This window comes from Brassica oleracea, chromosome C7 (genome assembly GCF_000695525.1).
Source record: "Brassica oleracea var. oleracea cultivar TO1000 chromosome C7, BOL, whole genome shotgun sequence".
Classification (NCBI taxonomy): Eukaryota; Viridiplantae; Streptophyta; class Magnoliopsida; order Brassicales; family Brassicaceae; genus Brassica; species Brassica oleracea.
Window position 1 is genome coordinate 17,387,732 of NC_027754.1, and position 17,850 is coordinate 17,405,581.

General features: G+C 32.3%; 3 protein-coding genes across 4 annotated transcripts in view; 2 read left to right on the plus strand and 1 right to left on the minus strand.

Annotated features, from left to right (window-relative positions):
- The window catches only part of LOC106302728, a 3,357-nt gene extending 1,370 nt beyond the window's left edge, over positions 1–1,987 (plus strand). The window contains exon 2 of the mRNA XM_013739182.1: positions 1,501–1,987. Coding sequence (XP_013594636.1) covers positions 1,501–1,987 — 487 coding nt within the window. The remainder of the gene's footprint in view (positions 1–1,500) is intronic.
- LOC106302198 overlaps positions 1–17,844 on the plus strand; it is a 19,668-nt gene extending 1,824 nt beyond the window's left edge. Inside the window, exons 1-15 of one of the 2 annotated variants that reach the window (XM_013738734.1) lie at positions 12,822–12,837; positions 13,587–13,693; positions 13,797–13,967; positions 14,079–14,207; positions 14,479–14,607; positions 14,732–14,860; positions 14,937–15,046; positions 15,138–15,284; positions 15,929–15,997; positions 16,434–16,556; positions 16,681–16,798; positions 16,903–17,067; positions 17,165–17,223; positions 17,485–17,576; positions 17,699–17,844. In XM_013738734.1, the coding sequence (XP_013594188.1) occupies positions 13,601–13,693; positions 13,797–13,967; positions 14,079–14,207; positions 14,479–14,607; positions 14,732–14,860; positions 14,937–15,046; positions 15,138–15,284; positions 15,929–15,997; positions 16,434–16,556; positions 16,681–16,798; positions 16,903–17,067; positions 17,165–17,223; positions 17,485–17,576; positions 17,699–17,796 (1,632 nt within the window). In that variant the 5' untranslated portion in view covers positions 12,822–12,837; positions 13,587–13,600 and the 3' untranslated portion in view covers positions 17,797–17,844. Of the gene's footprint in view, positions 1–12,821; positions 12,838–13,586; positions 13,694–13,796; positions 13,968–14,078; positions 14,208–14,478; positions 14,608–14,731; positions 14,861–14,936; positions 15,047–15,137; positions 15,285–15,928; positions 15,998–16,433; positions 16,557–16,680; positions 16,799–16,902; positions 17,068–17,164; positions 17,224–17,484; positions 17,577–17,698 lie in introns of those variants that run through there. The other variant, XM_013738735.1, reaches the window with a different exon arrangement.
- On the minus strand, positions 8,365–10,763 carry LOC106302729. Its single transcript, XM_013739183.1, has 7 exons — positions 10,359–10,763; positions 9,798–9,984; positions 9,386–9,500; positions 9,190–9,314; positions 8,796–8,877; positions 8,604–8,715; positions 8,365–8,526 (listed from the first exon to the last, which is right to left on the minus strand). The coding sequence occupies exons 1-7, from the start codon at positions 10,761–10,763 to the stop codon at positions 8,365–8,367; spliced, it is 1,188 nt and encodes a 395-aa protein (XP_013594637.1).
- Positions 17,845–17,850: the final 6 nt, after the last annotated feature.

The following is a 17,850-nucleotide window of genomic DNA, read 5'->3' on the forward strand; positions in this document are numbered from 1 at the left end:
TATATATATATATATATATATCATTCTAAATTAAACTATAAACCATATTGAATAAATAAATATTTTAGTTTCAAAATTTACTTTGAATAATTTTTTTGATAAAATTTTTGAACTAACATTGATAAATTTTTTTAAATCATCAATTACTAAAATTATTAGTCCCACAATGAAAATTTTGTTATCAGTAATTTAAAGTTTTTGCTATTAAAGATACACATGATCAAAAAAACATATGAGTAGAAAACACCATTAAAAAAAAATAGACATTAATATTAAAAATATACTATGCATGTTAATATCATTTAAATTTAATTACATATCCTATCAAATTTAAAAAAAAAAAATTGTTTGTATTAATAAAATTGATTTATACGTTCGCACCAATTTTATTATATATGTAATAGTTACTGATTTTTAATTATTTAATATATATTTATTATTTCATAATATGTAAGAACATATAATACATAAAATAATTTATATATATAATTTTTATCCCGTGCAAGGTGCGGGTCTTAATCTAGTTAATAAATTATTCTTAATCACATTAAGCAATCCATATTTTTCTTACCCAAGAACTTGTTTAAGAGACGTGAATACGTGATGGAGTTTTAAAGATGTTGCATGTACATTATTCATGAAGGATTGGGAAAACTACCACCAGCTCTCAAGTAGCTACCCACCAAACAAGAGAACATATTATGTGCAGCATTTTGTAATGTCCTGGTCACACAACACAAGGCTAATAGACCTCAACGCATATTCACTCGGTTTTTGGGTTCACTCTATGCGATGGACAGTGCTTTAATTTTGGAAGCAAAAAAATTTGCTTACTGATTCTGCAGTCACCACGATATTGCAAATTACTTCACGATAAGTCACACATCACTTGACTATTTCCAGCTCAAGCATATGCTTAACTCTAAATTTTTCTATGGATGTATTGCCGAAAAGATAAGTGCATTTTGTTGAAATAGATAGTTAAATCCGTTCTTTTAAGAATTTCAACATACACTATTACATACCACAGACTGTAATGTTACGGTTACCCCTCTCAAGAAAACACAATTTATTTTTGTTGCACCCCAAGATTGTCACTAATGTTGGTGTGAACCCACACATGATTCTACACTCGTCTTCTTCGATTTTGATACCACTTGTAACACCCTGGCCACCCACGATTATTTGGCCTCTTATGCATGTTTACTTGGCCCATAGGTCCACTCCGTGCGATGGTCGGTGTGTAATTTTCGGAGACTCAGAGTAGTTGTTTATTGACTCTGCAATCATCATGTGATCTTTTCCTACTCGCATGATATCGCGAATCACTTCCAGATATGTGACACATCTTTTGGGTACTTCAATTCAACTAGGCTTAACTCAAGATGATTTTTAGATATGTGCCCAAAAATAATAAATGTACTTTGTTGACATAGATAGCCAAATCAATTTTTTTTTGACATCAACCAAATCAGTTTCTTTAAACCTTTTAACATACAGGGTAGTGCAGGCGCTACCATCAACTCGCTGGAGATGTCAAACTGACGCGTCTTGGATAAACGATAAAGGCAGACCGGGACTGGGGTTCGTACTGCTTGATACTGGAACTCCTGTTCTGTTCAGAGCAAAAGGAATAAGACACGCAGCATCCCCTCTACACGCCGAAGCTGAAGGTTTATTGTGGGCTATGCAGGAGATATTAAAGCTAGGAAACAGAGCAATCCGGTTCGAGTCAGACTGCGAACAACTTGTTAAGCTGCTAGAAGATGAAGAAGACTGGCCTGCAATGGCACCTGAAATAGATGAGATTAAAGTCCTTTCTGCTGAGTTTACGGAGAGTTCTATAGCATATATTCCAAGATCGACGAACGTCCGTGCTGACTCCCTTGCCAAAGGAGGAAGATCACGAGTCTTTGGATCCCCTTTCGTTAACTGCTTTGCACCATGTTGGCTAGCTCCTTATGCTGGCCAAGAGGCTGCTAACTAGTTTCATTAATGTCCTTTTATATTCGATGTCAAAAAAAAAAAACTTTTAACATACATGACCACATATCAGAATGTTACACATTTTCTTTAATATTGACCGGATCACTACATTATATAAACATCTTAAATGATCAGATCTCCAGAATAAATAGTGCATAACTAACAAACAATATGGATATACAAAAAAAACTAAACATCAACTACGTTACCACATGAACTATGATTTGTATATATACTCAGGTGGCTTAATTTCACAACAAAACTATTCACTATCAACGTAAATAGAATATTTAGTATTGGGAAATTTGAAACATCAAACGTAAGATTATAAGTTATGTTAAAAACCAAAAACTCATAATGTCAGTCAACAATAGGTAAAGACAATATGAACATACCTGATACCTCATCGTCTCAGAGTTGACTATCATTATATGCTCTCCTATGTTCAAATCTGACCAAATTGTTTTTTTTTTTATTAACATGGAGATATCTCGGACCTATGGAAGAATTCAGACTAATCTACAAAGGAAGGTGCAACCCACGTAGAGATGTCAAAGTAGAATGCAACACGCGCATTATGTCCAAGTAGCCCATTAGCAGGGCATGTATGGACATGTATATTCAAACTGCAACCCGCTACGGGCTAGTCTGCACAGACCAAAACAAAATTGGTACTATAACATATGCAATCAAATCCTAACCAAAGAATATCATGACTTAATCTACATTCACTCATCTATTATCTATGTTGAAAACAATTCAATTTTACTAGATCTTAATTTATATCATTTACAAATGTTTATAATTACATGAATTTAATTTTTCTCCCAAAACTATATTTTTAATTTATAAATTATTTTTAAAATCTACTATGTGAAAAGACTTCCAGGAAGTCTTCTCACAGAAGACTTCCAAAACCACAGAAGAGTTCTCGGGATTATATTCGTAAAAATGCATGCTTGTTTTTTGTTTGGTCATAAGGGGATGGTTATAATTTATTTAGGTTTTTCGGTTACTTTTGAATTTGATTGAAGTTGAGATCACCTTTTGCATTTAAAATCAAGTTTTAGGTTATTTTTGGAAAATTCCCTATTATTTAATTCTATTTTCATAATTACACAATTTTTGTTACTAAAACTTTCAAAAATTTGTACAATTTTTTAAATGATATTTTTTTATCGTAATATCATTAGTTTGTTTTATGTATCTACAAATTTTATAAATACTATTTAGCTTTAATTTTTCATAATTATGTAATTTTTATAGAAAATTATTTATTAATTTTATAAAAGTTGATTTAATATATTTAACCAAAAGTAATAGATAAAAATATATCAAAGATAATAATTTTTAGTATATACATATATATATTTTCTTAAATATAATTTAAATAAATAAAATTATTTTATCTTAAATTTATGCCTAATTGAATTAAATTTATATTAAAATATTTATAAGAAAATAATAAAATTGACAATATTAATAAATTTTTATTTTAAATATAATTTTAATTAAAATGATTATTACTGCACATGGTGCACGAAAACACCTAATATATAGAATATGAGTTTAATGTAATATTGTTATTCTAACATTTTACAAAAGATTTAGTAAAATCTTTATATGTAAATTTATATGTCCAATTGAAAATTTTCAGAACATATTAGGTTCAGAAAAAATCTATGTTTTTATATTTAAATTAAAAATTTGAATAATCATTATTTTAGGATATAAAAATGATTAAGACTGGATGGAAAATGTGAAAACGGTAAATTTGCAATTAATACAGAAATATACAGATAATGTATTTGATGATTACTTACCTATTTAAGTTTTTTTGTATGGTTATACAATCCAAACTCTCTTTTTGTAAGCTGGTTTTTTTGTTCTTTGTCATAAATAATCGATAATGCTAATAAAAAGGTAGAATATTGGTTTACTTAAATTACAACTAACTAGAGTCTTTGCCCGCGCTACGCGCGGAAAATGGGCTATTTCAATTTTGTGTTTGATTTGAAATATTTTATTACTATTAATAATTTTTATGCTAAGAATAATTAAGTTTTGATTGGATGTTGATATTTTTTATATGTTTTCCATAGATGGGAAACTAATGTTTGGGAAGAAAAAGGTGAAAATATTTTTGGGTGCACTTATTATATCCGAAGTAGAATACATTACTTGGTGGGATATGATATAATTATAAATCTTGAAATATTATGGGTTGTTATGGTGCGTTTATATATTTTTTTTTGTGTTGTATTTGTAGTGATTGTGTCTTTTGCCATTGTGTGATTGGCAAGTAATTGACTGTTGGGGGATAGTTGAGACAGATCAGTTGTTTATTGCTAATTGTTGTTGATAATTAATTTTCGATTATAACTTACAATGTTTTTGTTTAGAATGAAAGCATTGTATCTTCTAAAATGGTGGGAAAGTTGGTGAGTATCAACTTTATGTTATTAAACTTGATGATAGAATGAAGATATGTGGCAAAATTTGGATTAATGTGGCAAATTTTTAATTATGAATAAAAAGCACCATAAATATAATGTTACCTTTGTTTCATAGTATAAGTTATTTAATAAATTTGAGAAAAAGATATTTTAAAAATATTTTTTGTTTCAAAATATATGGTTTCGTATTTCTAAACAACTTTAAATTAAAGTTAATAATAATACTTTTTAGAAATTAATTTATTTTTGGTAACTATTGTTTTTAAAAAATTATGTTTTGGAGTCTGTTAAGCAAGACTCAAGCAGTAGCCGCAAAGTAATATTTTTTTCACTTTGCATTGTAGAATAGGGACTTTAGGCATAGAAAACACATAAACTACTCTTGAAATCAATTTAACTAACTACTCAGTGGTGTCCAAAATCTGCATAAATCATGTGACAAACAAAGAGCTAGCTAGTCAAACCAAATCCTTTGTCATTGTTTTTCATTTTATTGTGTTACATTCATAATCCACACTACAACAGCACTCAAAATCAACACAACTCACAAAATGAAGCAAAAGTAACTTACAAAAAAAAAAGTTTCAATCAAAATGAAATCACACATATCTGTTAAACGGTTTCCTACCAGATGCCGTGGAGACAGCAGAACCAATGCTCAAATTCCCTACTGATTTAAGTGTCTTGTGCTTCTCAAGAACCACACCTCCAGGTGAACCAGGCCCACCACCTCTCTGGCCGCTGCTGTTGCTCATGACCAATGATCCTTTGTTCCATCTAAACGTATCCATACCTTGAAAGTTTAGAGCTTTATAGCCAATTCGTTGACCCTTTTGGCCTGTTATCTAGAAAGCTTCTGTTATAACTTTTAATTTTTTTACTCATGTGTGTAATGATGCAGCAGATGTGTGGATCATTGAAGATCTTTCTTACCAAACGTTTTGAATTAAGGTTCGGTTTAAACTGAACAGCCTTAGGAAGAGAAGATACGTTGAAGAAGCTTGAAACTTCGGCTACGGAGGAAGAGAGAAACAGGAGACTGATGTGTGAAGCAGGTGTGCATAGGTCTTTACATTTTTATTCAGACAGTAATATCATTTCGAAACAACATTTTAACTTAGACAATAACATTATAGCAAAAACTAACTGTCATTGAGATTACAACCAATTAGAAGAGGATTCAGACACAAGTTACTTGACAAAAAGATCATATATTAGTCACATTCTTCAAAGAGTGATGGACTTTACAAAAAATCACTTGGCTGCTATTCTAATTCAGCCTTCTACGTCCCCTTGGTCCACTTGTGTCACCTGATACTCCATAGATGGGAAGACCTCTTCCAATAGGTTCTTCATCTCCTGGTAACAAAGTAACCTCTTTTTGAAACATCAAGAATTGATATATGAGGTTTGGGAAAATCAGGTTTGTGTCCCACTCTGTTTTGCGGGTCATGTCGATAACTTGGTCATACGTAAGATGACCAAAGCTTATCTTCTTGCGATTGGCGACAGCATATAGAAGGCGGAGTCGGTTCTTCATCATTGAATCAGAGTCAGGACCTGGAAGCCAATTCAGCTCACACACACGGTATAAAGTTTGGAAGGGATTGAGCAAAGCATTGAGGTTGAATCCTGTCAATCCGGAGCATTGGCCTCCTATGAGGTGGGAGATGGCTTGCTTCAGAACAACTTCTTTCCACTCAAAAGAGTGCTCAACAGATGGTGTCATCATCAGTTGGTTGATCACTGATGGTGTAAACTGGAGAACATATCCCCGAATAAGAGCACCCTCATCGTTTTGAGATAAACTCTCTCACAACTCTAGGACAAAACGAATGCACATGCATCACAGTGTAGGACCATCCTATGCTATCGATAATCCTAAACAAATCATCTAAAACAGGATCCTTAGGATCTAAAGAACCCTGAACTACAAAGCCTCGGAGACAGAGATAACGATACCCGATAGCGGCTTCCTCATTATGATGACGGCGATAATATCCTCTGATTGCTGTAACGGTATTGCGGAATAACAGTCGGCTTCTTTGGAGACGATCGTCGAACGACTTGAATGGAACTTGAGAGCGGAAGTGATAGTGCTCTCCGAATGAGGAATCGGCCTCGCTGAACCTCCTCCGTCTAGATTGAGTAGTAGGAGAATTGCTTTGTTCAGTCATGGCGGATGAGATCGATTTGAGAGCAGAGGAGAGATGGAAGAGGAAGAGACTCGAGTTTCCCTCGTTAAAAGGAAGAAGAAACACTCAAACTTTCTGAAACGACGTGATTATAAAATCTTGTGTCTTCCGGCTTCCTATTATATGTAATATTTCGAGCATGAATTTTCCAAGGTGTATCTTTACTCTAGTGGTAGAGTAGTCCTCGTAAATGCTCATGGACCAGGGTTCGAACTCTCCTACCAACATGTGTTTAATTTTCGGCCATTTTCCATTTTTGGCTTCTAGAAAACATATTTCATGACGATTATATTATATTTTTGATCCAATGATTTAAAGAAATTAATTTCAAACAATGTAAAGTGATCATCTAATATCATATTTTTCAATTTAAAGGATGCGATGATTTACCAATTATTAGGATTTAGTTGTTTTATAATTATTCATAATTATACATGAATTTTTGAATATTATAAGATATTTTCATGAATGCCACTACAACACTTTCTGTGTGGTTCTTTTTTTTTTAAAATAAGCTTACCAAATTTTATATGAGTTATCAATTATATTTTCAAATTTAAAAGAATAAACTAAATAAGTAAGCCAAAAATAGTAATCTAAGAATAACTATTTAAATTATAATAGTAATATAAAAATATTGAAATTTCATTTTCATACTGCAACTCCACTTCAAAAAAATCTAAAGACTGTCCATAGTTATAACAACATTTAAATTATAGTCAAATAGGACGTGCTTTACACGCTTGAATTCTAATATGAACCATTTCTAATTTATTACAAATTTAAATCATAATCATTAAATCTTGGCCACCTTAACCGACCATAATCACACCTCCCTGTCTTGGCAAGTAGGATTTTAACCTACGTTACGAAGAATATAGCAACAAATTTTTATATAGACTACTCACTCACTAAGCCTTCAAGAAAGTATAATGATTTATCTATCATATTTTTTTCCAAATTTTCATATATATATAGATAGACATTATTGTTTTTTTAGTCAAACTATATAACATGGAAAGAGATTAATAATAGATATTATTAGCAAAAGAGATTATAACCAAGGTTGTTATAATGCTGCAAAGGCAAAATCCAGAAAAAGGAAAAAACAAAGCGAAGTCTTAAATAAAACAAAACCAGTAATAAGACTTCATTAGCCACATTTGGTACGCTTGACACCTTCTGACTCAATCCCATCAGCACCCCTTTTCACCGACTCATCTGCATGATCCTCCCTGTCATTATCAGGTTCCTCACCAACGTTCTCTCCTAAGTTGCCTTCGGATTATGGGACTTCAAGAGGGAGCACCTTTTTCGCAGTTAAAGTCTGGGTCTTGGCAGTCAGATTGTGATTTGATACCTTCACAATGAACTTCCGTGTCTGTCCAATGGTATCAATCATAGCTTGAGGCACTGGAACTATGTGATCCTCTCCCACACTATCATTGGCCTAACATACATTTAGACATTCTCAGAATACATCTTCAAATTTTTTGTAAGAATACGTTTTTAAATCTCATAAACATACAGGTTTCTAATTACCTGGTAATATCTCTCAACCAACTCAGCAGCTTTCTTTCCAGTCAACTCCTCACCAGCATCACCAAGGACAACAAATACGGCTTGATCATTATGGTCATAAACAGAGAGCTTCGACAGGTACATGTAACAGAGAGACATTAATAACCATTGCAGTCAAAGAATGTGCATAACTATATCTAAACAACTTACTGCGCCACACCAGCAATTTCACTCTTCCCACATTTCTTACACATAAGCGTTGTAGGCCCTTTGGTTGCCTTAGATTGGCACACACCGCAGCCTATATAATACCACCCAGAACCGTGCACAACATCATCAATAGTTGTTGTGCACTCAAACCAAGCAACCTGTAAAAATGTTTGAAAAATTCAATGAGAAACTTCGATTATCTTATTGAATGTATCAGACATTGGAACTATAATACCTTAGCGGATGCCTGATTCATATAGGAGAAGAGTTCCCCCAATGTCGCTGTCTCAGGCTTGGTGACTACCTCTGCATTAACTCTGTTGGCAACATCTAAATTCGAATTCAGCCTGAAGAAAATGTCAAACCAGACATTACAATAGCGGAGTAATACAAATGATATTCCAATACATGAAACCTTAAACCTTACCAACTGAGGTAGAACCGGGTTTCTTGGACATCACTATCCAGAAATACCCGTGAAGACGCCACAGAAAATAGAGATAGGACGCCTATAACAGAACGAATGCCATGATACAACAGCAAAATTATGATATAATGAAATTAAGAGAATATGTATATATCTCTAATAACTCTTTCTCAGATCCCATTTAGCTTAGTCGACTCTTATTTCTTAACATATTTTTTTAAATGTTACATAGCTAATAAACTCTAAAGTCAACTAAAAAAAAAGCAGTTCTACCATTATCTTTCAATAACTCTGTATCACAGAAAATAATACTTACTCAAAGCTAACATAACCAGATACGATCCCAACCCTATTTAACATCTTAAAACAGCAATAAAAAGTTAGTAATACAAACCTCCAAACCGTTTCGGGTTTAAGGTGGTGACTAAGATAACACGTGCAGTGCCTCCAGATGCTTTAAACTTTTCACAGAACTCAAAGGCAGCCTTGTTCCAGAGGTACAGCTTCAGCAAGGGATCGCTGTAACAACACAAACTCGTGTGGTAAGATAAACCATATGTGAATTTGGAAGAAGATAGAGATTAACTTACTCATGTGTTTGAACATGAAGATCAACTCGGCGGGATGCAGCTATCTCTGCTTCATCAAGCAGAAGACTGTCACTGAGAACCTGCCCATTCACAAGTTTGATGTGGCCAGCATAATCTGCAGGAGAAGACAATAAAACTCAATGTTTTATATCTTATAAACCCAGCAATAAAACCTAAATTTCGGAGTCTGTATGAAAACATTATCCTAGGCAAACACTTCAGAATCAATACAATATTTAATCATATGATATCATACTATTTAAGATTAGATTAAACTATTATCCAATACAAACAGTGATAGGGTGTAATGATGGTGAGAACTTACCATAAAGATCACCTCACAAGTCGGAGGCAGCTTCAAATTCTCTGTATCCATGGATCCGGAATCGATCCTCATGGAAACGGATCGAACTGTCGTCGAGAACAGAGAGGACAGAGTTCCATGAGAAGCTAATAGTGACACTTGGTTCAGCTACCCGGTAAATAGTCTTGCTCTTTGATCCGAAAAACTTGTTGAGTTGGTAAGTAGCACCAGCTTTCATGTGACACAAATAAGTCTCAATCCTTCCATAGGGGATGAAGCCCTGGATAATATTTTCCTGTTGTTAAAAGAGAATCAATTAGAGAAGCTAGTCAGGATATCTTTAGTTGAAAACAAAAGTAATTAAGATATTTAACCAGCAATGAACAACAAAAAAATTCTCATGATGGTGCTAACAACAACTAATTATCTAATCTAATCAATCTATTTTGTTGCTAAAGTAATCTTAACTATCAATATGTTGGATTTTGCTGAGATATAATAAGACATCTTTATCAAACATTTGGTTTAAATCCACTATGGGAACCAATCGTAACCATTTAGTCTTCTTAACTGTGAAGGCGATGATTAGCAAACAGGTATTATGATATCATAGCATTTCGACCAAACAATTTTCTAAACTAATCTTGTAAAAAATATCTCGGTTTATACCTCTTCATCGATGAGAAGCATTTCGAGGCCGATAAGCACCTTCGTCTGAGCATTCCAAGCCTCCCAAAAGTGGATCAACCGATACCGTACCTCGCCTTCATGGGGCCCGAATGTCACGTCATTGAAGGTAATCACCTCCCCTACGTTGTCGGAGACGATAGCTTTGTCTTTAGCGCCGGAAGAGACAGAGGCTTTGCCCTTAACGCCGATGTTGAGGCCGGAAGAGGCACCGGTTTTGCTGATTGGTTTGATCGGACTGGAGGAGACCGCCGCTACGCCTTTTGATTTCATCGAACTGACATCGCCGGAAGAGACACCGATTTGGGCGACGGGTTTGACCGGACTGGAGGGGACCGCCGCTTCGCCGTTTGTTTTCACTGAGTCAGAAACACCGGATAACTTCATCGCAATGTACAGTCGAGAGGATAGAACAATTTTTGATGAAAATAAAACATCGAGTAAGAGATTTATATAGAATCTCATAGGAAAAAAGCGAAAAGGATCCATTAATGAGGTTAAAGAGTGTACAGGAGTGGGGAGGGAATTGATTGTTCGTAGGTGAAAGATTCGTGAAACGTAGGAAACGAAGAAGAGGAAGAGAAAGGGTTTGACAATCGATTTTGCAAAATTAGGGTTTGTTCTTCGCGTAAAGGGAAAAGGAGACTTAACCGTGAGATGAGCTTCACGGGATTCTCGAATTTGAACGATGGCGGGCTGGTGAAATTTGAAGCCCAAATGACATAGGCGGGGCCTCTGACGTGGCGGAAATCTGTCCTTCTATTGGTCTGTTTTTTTGGGACGTGGACACTTTTCCCATGGCTTATATTTTCCTTTTAGTATTGTATATTGATTACTACACATTTTTTGTTTCAAATCCAGCTAAGTATGTTGTATTTAACATAAAAGAAAATAGAAACTACGAAGTAATTTTTTTTTTGAAAAAGGAAAAGAATCTCATAATACTTTATCCTTTTTTACCTGCTGACAAAATCTCAAAAGGTTTAGACTTTCCACAATCTGACAACATGCATAATAAAAAGAGTAACGGTTGCTGATAGAAAAGGTTAAAAAGTAACGGTTGCAATATATAGATAAAAATGCTAAAGCATAGATACTCTTGTCAGTCAGAGAGTTGCTGTCACAAGATATGAAAGACGACTGATTGGGTGAATCCATTGGTAACAAGTAACTACCATTTCTTTTTGTCAACTTCTTCGCTATATAACATATTTTATTTTACTCTTTTTTTTTGCTAAAATTTGGTTCAATCTTTTTTCTTGTTTTACTGAGATTTGGTGCAATCTTACTTTACTTTTATAGAAACCCTTAAATAACATTAGGATTTTGAGAAGAAAAAAACAAAATTACACAAATCAAACATTTCTTTCTATTTTTTATTTTCTAATAAAAACAAAAGAAACATATCTATTTTAAGTCAAGATATTGATTTTATACTTCTTCTCTTTTTTTTTGACTAATTGATTTTATACTTGGGATAATATTAGGCTTAAATTTGAACTATATAGTTGTATATTTTATTAATTCATAGATCTTTGTCAATGCAGCTATAATTAGCTTTTTTAAGTTATAAAAAAACTAATTAGTTGTTTTCTAAAGAGTATTTACGAATAAAGGGTATTTAATACATGTTATAGAATAGCTAAGAATAAAACATTAACAAAGTCTTAAATGAAAACATTAACAAAAATAAATATTTTGTATGAAAAATGCAGCATGCCTTATCAATAGTGCAAGTATAACTAACATTTTTAGATTAGTATACCTTAGAGATTTCACAAGTATTACTAATACTTTTAATGAAAATGTAGCACACTTTGAATTTGAATGACATAGAAATATCTAATTTAGCGAATAATCAATTAATATAATCTACTATATTTTATATTTAAAATATATAATATTATTTTAACATTCTATTTATTAATTGTGACACGAAAATTTATCATTAACGTATCCAATATCGTTATTTAGAATGATTAATTAATATACAACGCCGCCATTTGATCCACCGTACTAAATATTATAGTGAATTTTGATTTATAAATCTACGGGTTATTTAGAATGATTAATTAATATACAACGCCGCCATTTGATCCACCGTACTAAATATTATAGTGAATTTTGATTTATAAATCTAACTACCCGTAGTAACTAGTATGATATATTCACACAAAAAAAAAAATTAGAAGAATAAGTTGGTATGCTTGACATCAAGTATATCGCTAGTTTGGTAATGTATTAGTGAAATTCTGAACTAGTGAAATTATTTTGATTTCTTCACCGTAACAATAAATGAATATCTTAATCAAAAACAATAAATAAATATTTAAAGAAACAAGTTTTCACCACGTGTCATTACAAAGAGAAGAAAAAGACCTCATGTGTGTGTATATATATGGTATTCTTCTCAGTTTTCCCCTTTTCCAATTCTTATATCTCTCAGTTTTTCCCAGTAGCAGTAAGCCTCTCTCTCCTATATTTCAGTTTCTTTGCATATATCTTGCAAGAAAATTATTATATATATCAGTATCAATTTTTATATTTTATTTCTATTCAGATTTGAGTTTCTTTCTTCATTGTTTCAATTTATTCAGAATCTTTTCTTCTTCTCTTCACTGATTTTGATTTATATTTTGCTTATAGTGTTTCTTGAATCTGAGTTTTATAGTTTTCATTGTTTAAATAACTTTTCTTTGGTATTTTGTTTTTTGCATATTCAAGTGAAAATTTTCATGATTTTTTTTGGTTTTGACGATGGATTCACTGATTGGAGCTTCATGTTTTCCGATTTATGTTATTGTTAAGCCTCTTTGAAGTAGATGCTTTACATAATTTTTTGATATTATCGTTATTCCAGTTCAGCCCATAACATTGCGGATATAAAATGCTATGTAACTTTTAGATTAACGATATTCAGAATACATAACCTATGTAACTTGATTTTTAATATTTTAACATAAAATACTAATTAGATGCCTACAAATTAATTTTCATGATTTATTTCAAGGATGGATTGTTGAAAATGTTTCAATTTGTTATATTCCGCTACTACGGGTCTCTGACTAATTTTTAAGTAGCATGATTTGTGTACAATAGATGATTCAACATTTCTAACATTTATGAAGAATTGTTGTATTTACAATGTTAATCAAAGCCATCATTTTTTATTCATTTTAATTAGGGATCTCTTTTATTTATCTCACTTAGGAAAAGCAGGCAATATGGATTTGTATGACGATATCTTCAACGATCAGTCGTTGCAATTTAGTCCTTTGCGATTATCACCGTCACCAGAACCATTTACTTCGATCGTGGTATATTTTTTAATTGTTTGTTCTCTCGTTTAAATTTCTACCAAAATTTCTATGGTGATATATATGATGATAAAATTGATATGTTGGCTTGTGAAATATAAAGGACGTTTTACAAGATCCTCTAGTGGAAGAAACTGAGAATGTGGGGGAAGAGACTGTTGGTTTAATCAACAATTTTGCTGTAAGTGAGGCTAACCCCTCAATGAGTGCACAATCCCCAGATCTAATCCCACTTCCGGATACATTAACACTAGTGCAATATCCACCTGAAGTCGTATGCTACTTACATTTCTTTTTAAAAATTGAATTTTATTATATGCCATAAAACTAAACATTAATTAAAATACATTATAATAACTAAATCATTTTCACTGTATCATATCAGGAACAACTGCTATTGTGCACTCCACATGGGTATATGCAAGAAAACTTGCCAAACATACAATCAGATCAACCATTTTTGTTCGATCAAAACATGTTGGATGCTTTTCAAGAGCCAGAAGTATTTGCAATTGTAATGTGAATATTTCAGTTTATCTTAGTTTTCTTTCTCTATCTTTTCTTTCCTTCTCTGATTTCTTTCTCTTTTTCTTTTCCTTATTTTCTTTTTCCCCTTTTTGTTTTTTTTTTGTTGGTTAGTAGTATTCCTAATTAGCTTTGGCTAAATATAAGCTATATCTAGATACAATATCTACATGTGTCAGCAAGAGTAAAATATCATTGATAATGGTCTATTTTTTGACATAACTATTAAATGATAATTCTTATGCAATTTCTCTAAGCAGCAAGATCAGCAATTCTTATACAATCCACAAGGGTCATTACAAGGAAACACAAATGGTCAACTGGATCAGCAATCTTTGTTCAACCAGAACACGATGAATAATTTTCAGGAACCAAATGATTCTTCAATGGTAAATAAAACTTCTTACGTATATGAATCTTTACTATGTACCAGCAAGAGTAAACTATCATTGAGAAGGTCTAACTTTTAACATAACTAATGAATGATAATTCTTATGCAATTTCTCTAAGCAGCAAGATCACAATTCCGGATGCAATCCACATGTGTTCTTACAAGGAAACGCAAACGGACAATTAGATCAACAATCTTTGTTCAATCAAAATACGATGAATCCTTTTCAGGAACTAAATGATTCTACAATGGTAAATACATTTTCTATGTGTTCTTAATCATCGATTACTTTGAACTAGTTTTGATGAGTATGTATTCATGAACCAGATAGGAATTGGTCAACAAATCGAGGAAGAAAGCAGTGGATATGCACATCCTGTAATGACTCAATCTATTGAGTTACCAAATCATCTCCAAGAGCAGTTTTCATTACCTTTGTATGTTCTAATCAATTCCAAATACAATTTTTTCTATACTTGAAACATTTTTCTGTAGATTCTTAATACATATAGTTTTCATGAAATACAGATCACAAAGTTACCCATCAAATTTAAGGTACCAGAACGGCCTAGTTGATTCACATTCCAACATATACGACCAGCAACTGCCTCCATTATTTCAAGCTGATAGGGAAGACGAAGCTCTAGTCCCAGGAATGGTTACAGAGGTGGCTAGGTAAGACATTTTTGTAAAAAGGAAATTGTAATATTGTTTAGCAATAATTTAAGAAAATTTTATCAAAAAATTGAAAGAAATCAAAGAGTAAATCGATACTTTAAAAAACGGGTGACGTTTGAAAAAAAAAAACTTAAGAATATTAAACACCCTTTTGTATTGCTTTGATTTTATTACATGGATTTTCTTGGGTTATACCATCAGGATATGGAGCTTTTTATAAGTTCCAAATCTACAAATATTATCGTAATTTCTATTAAAAGATTAATGCTGGTTAATTATAATATTACCTAAAACTATGTATATACCATAGTTTTTGATAAATATTATAGTAATTTTAAGCATATATATGATATATGTATTTAAATTTCATTTTTACCTAGAATATTCAGAACGGATATCTAAATATTGATCTTATGTATCTTTAAAGAGATAACAACCTTCTAGAGTGTTAATTTGTATAGAAATGTAAGATGTTGGGCTTAATTATTTTGGTGTGATCTAATAAAAGATAACTCATGAACCTATAATTAAGCTTGGCCCAGCCAAGTTTAATTTCAATAAAAAAACTTTATGCAACTTTGTTTGTTTCTAATTTTCTATTGAAAGATGAAATAAAAATAATCAGTTTGGTTTCCATGTAGGACATGCCCTCTACAGAATCAGACTTCTGTGACCTCTCCTCAATCTCAAATACCGACGAGCTCTACAAGGTATCATCAAGTCCAACTTAGTCGATCACTTGATCTTAGCTAATACAAAGGGTTTTTGAAGGGTTAAATTAAGTTTTTGTTCTCCACAATATTCTTCAGCTGTTAAATTTATAATTTTGAATTTTTTTATCTTTGTTATTTATGCTAAGAACTAGCTAGGATTTTCAGCACTAGTATCTACGTATTGATCCTATATAATTTTCTATTAATTTTAAAGAGAAGCCTTCTAGAATGTTAATTTGTATAGAAATGTTAGAAGTTGGTTTAGTTTTTTGGTGTGATCCAATAAAATATAACTCATGAACCTATAATTAAGCTTACCTAATTCAAGTTTAATTTTAATACTATTTCAATAAATATTATATGCAACTCTATATTTTTTTATAATTTTCTATTGAAAGAATGAAAAAGGTCAATCGATTTGGGGTTCATGTAGGACATGCCCTTTACAGAATCAGATTTCTACAAGAGATCATCAAGTCCAACTACCTCAAATACCGTCGAGCTCTACAAGGGATCATCAAGTCCAACTACCTCAAATACCGTCGAGCTCTACAAGGTATCATCAAGTCCAACAAAATAGATCGCTTGGTATAGCTAATACAAAGGAGGTTAAATTAAGTTTTTGTGCTCCACAATATTCTTCAGCTGTTAAATTAATATTATTTTTGTCCTCAATTCAGTAGGAATCAAGGAAACGTGCAAGAGCTAGTGAATAAGCCTTCGTCGGGTGTTAAATACCCTACCCTCAAAGATTATGCACATCTATTTCCAAGCACGAAAGCATTCGCTCCCATAGAGGTACCATATTTTCTATTTGATGAATGAAACTATTTTGCGATTTTTCCACGTAAATATATAAAAACTGAATTATTAAAAACTTATTGACAACATATACATTACAGTTCAACGTTTTGTGGCGTCAACAAGAAAATAACCCAAGTCGGTTTGAGCGTCGACACAGAAATGGCCAAAGTCGATTATTTGAGCGTAGCGTTTCTGGGCGTCGACAAAGAAATGATCCAAGTGGCTTTGAAGATGTAGAATCATCATCTGCTGCTCAGCGAAGGGTATTATTATTTCTCAAAATAGACATACATTTTCTTCTACAAAATAGACAAAATCAATTGAAAAAGAAGATAAATATGATTCAATTAAATAATGCAGAGGACCGTCTCGCCAAAAAGAAATGATGATTTAACTGCAGTCAACCTTGGTGATAAAAGGTACCCCACCTACTTTATTTATTTATTGGTTTACATGTTCCATCCATCTATTTTTCATAACTGATTTCATCATATTTATCTGCAATGGTTTTATTCATCGTCCCTCATTAATTCCATCCAGATAAAACATTTAGTTACTACCAAGCTTTGATCAAAAAAAAAGTTACTACCAAGCTAGCATGCCTCATACCCATACATAAGTAGTTTGATTATGAACTAAATAAAATATAACTAATCAATACGTTTCACTTTGTATTTCAGGCTACAAAATAAATTATATGATCCATTGTATGAAAGCCTCGGACTAAAACTCGATCCTCACTTGAGAGTTTTTTTCCCACCCAAGAAAAATGGTAATGAATTCTTATTTACTTTGAATAAAATTTTGACTTTTTGCGAACGTAATTAATTTAAATTTATTACGCAATTTTTTAAGTATATATATATTAACTTTTCCAACCCGGCAATGGTTCAGGATTACAAGTTGGTAGAGGAGCAAAAGAAAACCAACGGCGGCAAGAACCGGATGAGAGACCACCGTTCACTGGCAAAAGAGATCGGAGACTGATTTAGGAACGTTCCTAACATCTGACCAAGACTCATCACCAGCGGTTATGAGAAGAGAAC

What these genes read in the sequence shown, in the direction of transcription:
- LOC106302729 (XM_013739183.1), bottom strand. Translation starts at nt 10,763, where the DNA reads ATGAAGTTATCCGGTGTTTCTGACTCAGTGAAAACAAACGGCGAAGCG. An exon ending in TGCTTCTCATCGATGAAGAG is followed by an intron (nt 9,985 to 10,358) that starts GTATAAACCGAG and finishes TTTTAACAACAG; the next exon opens with GAAAATATTATCCAGGGCTT. An exon ending in AAACCCGAAACGGTTTGGAG is followed by an intron (nt 8,878 to 9,189) that starts GTTTGTATTACT and finishes GTTCTGTTATAG; the next exon opens with GCGTCCTATCTCTATTTTCT.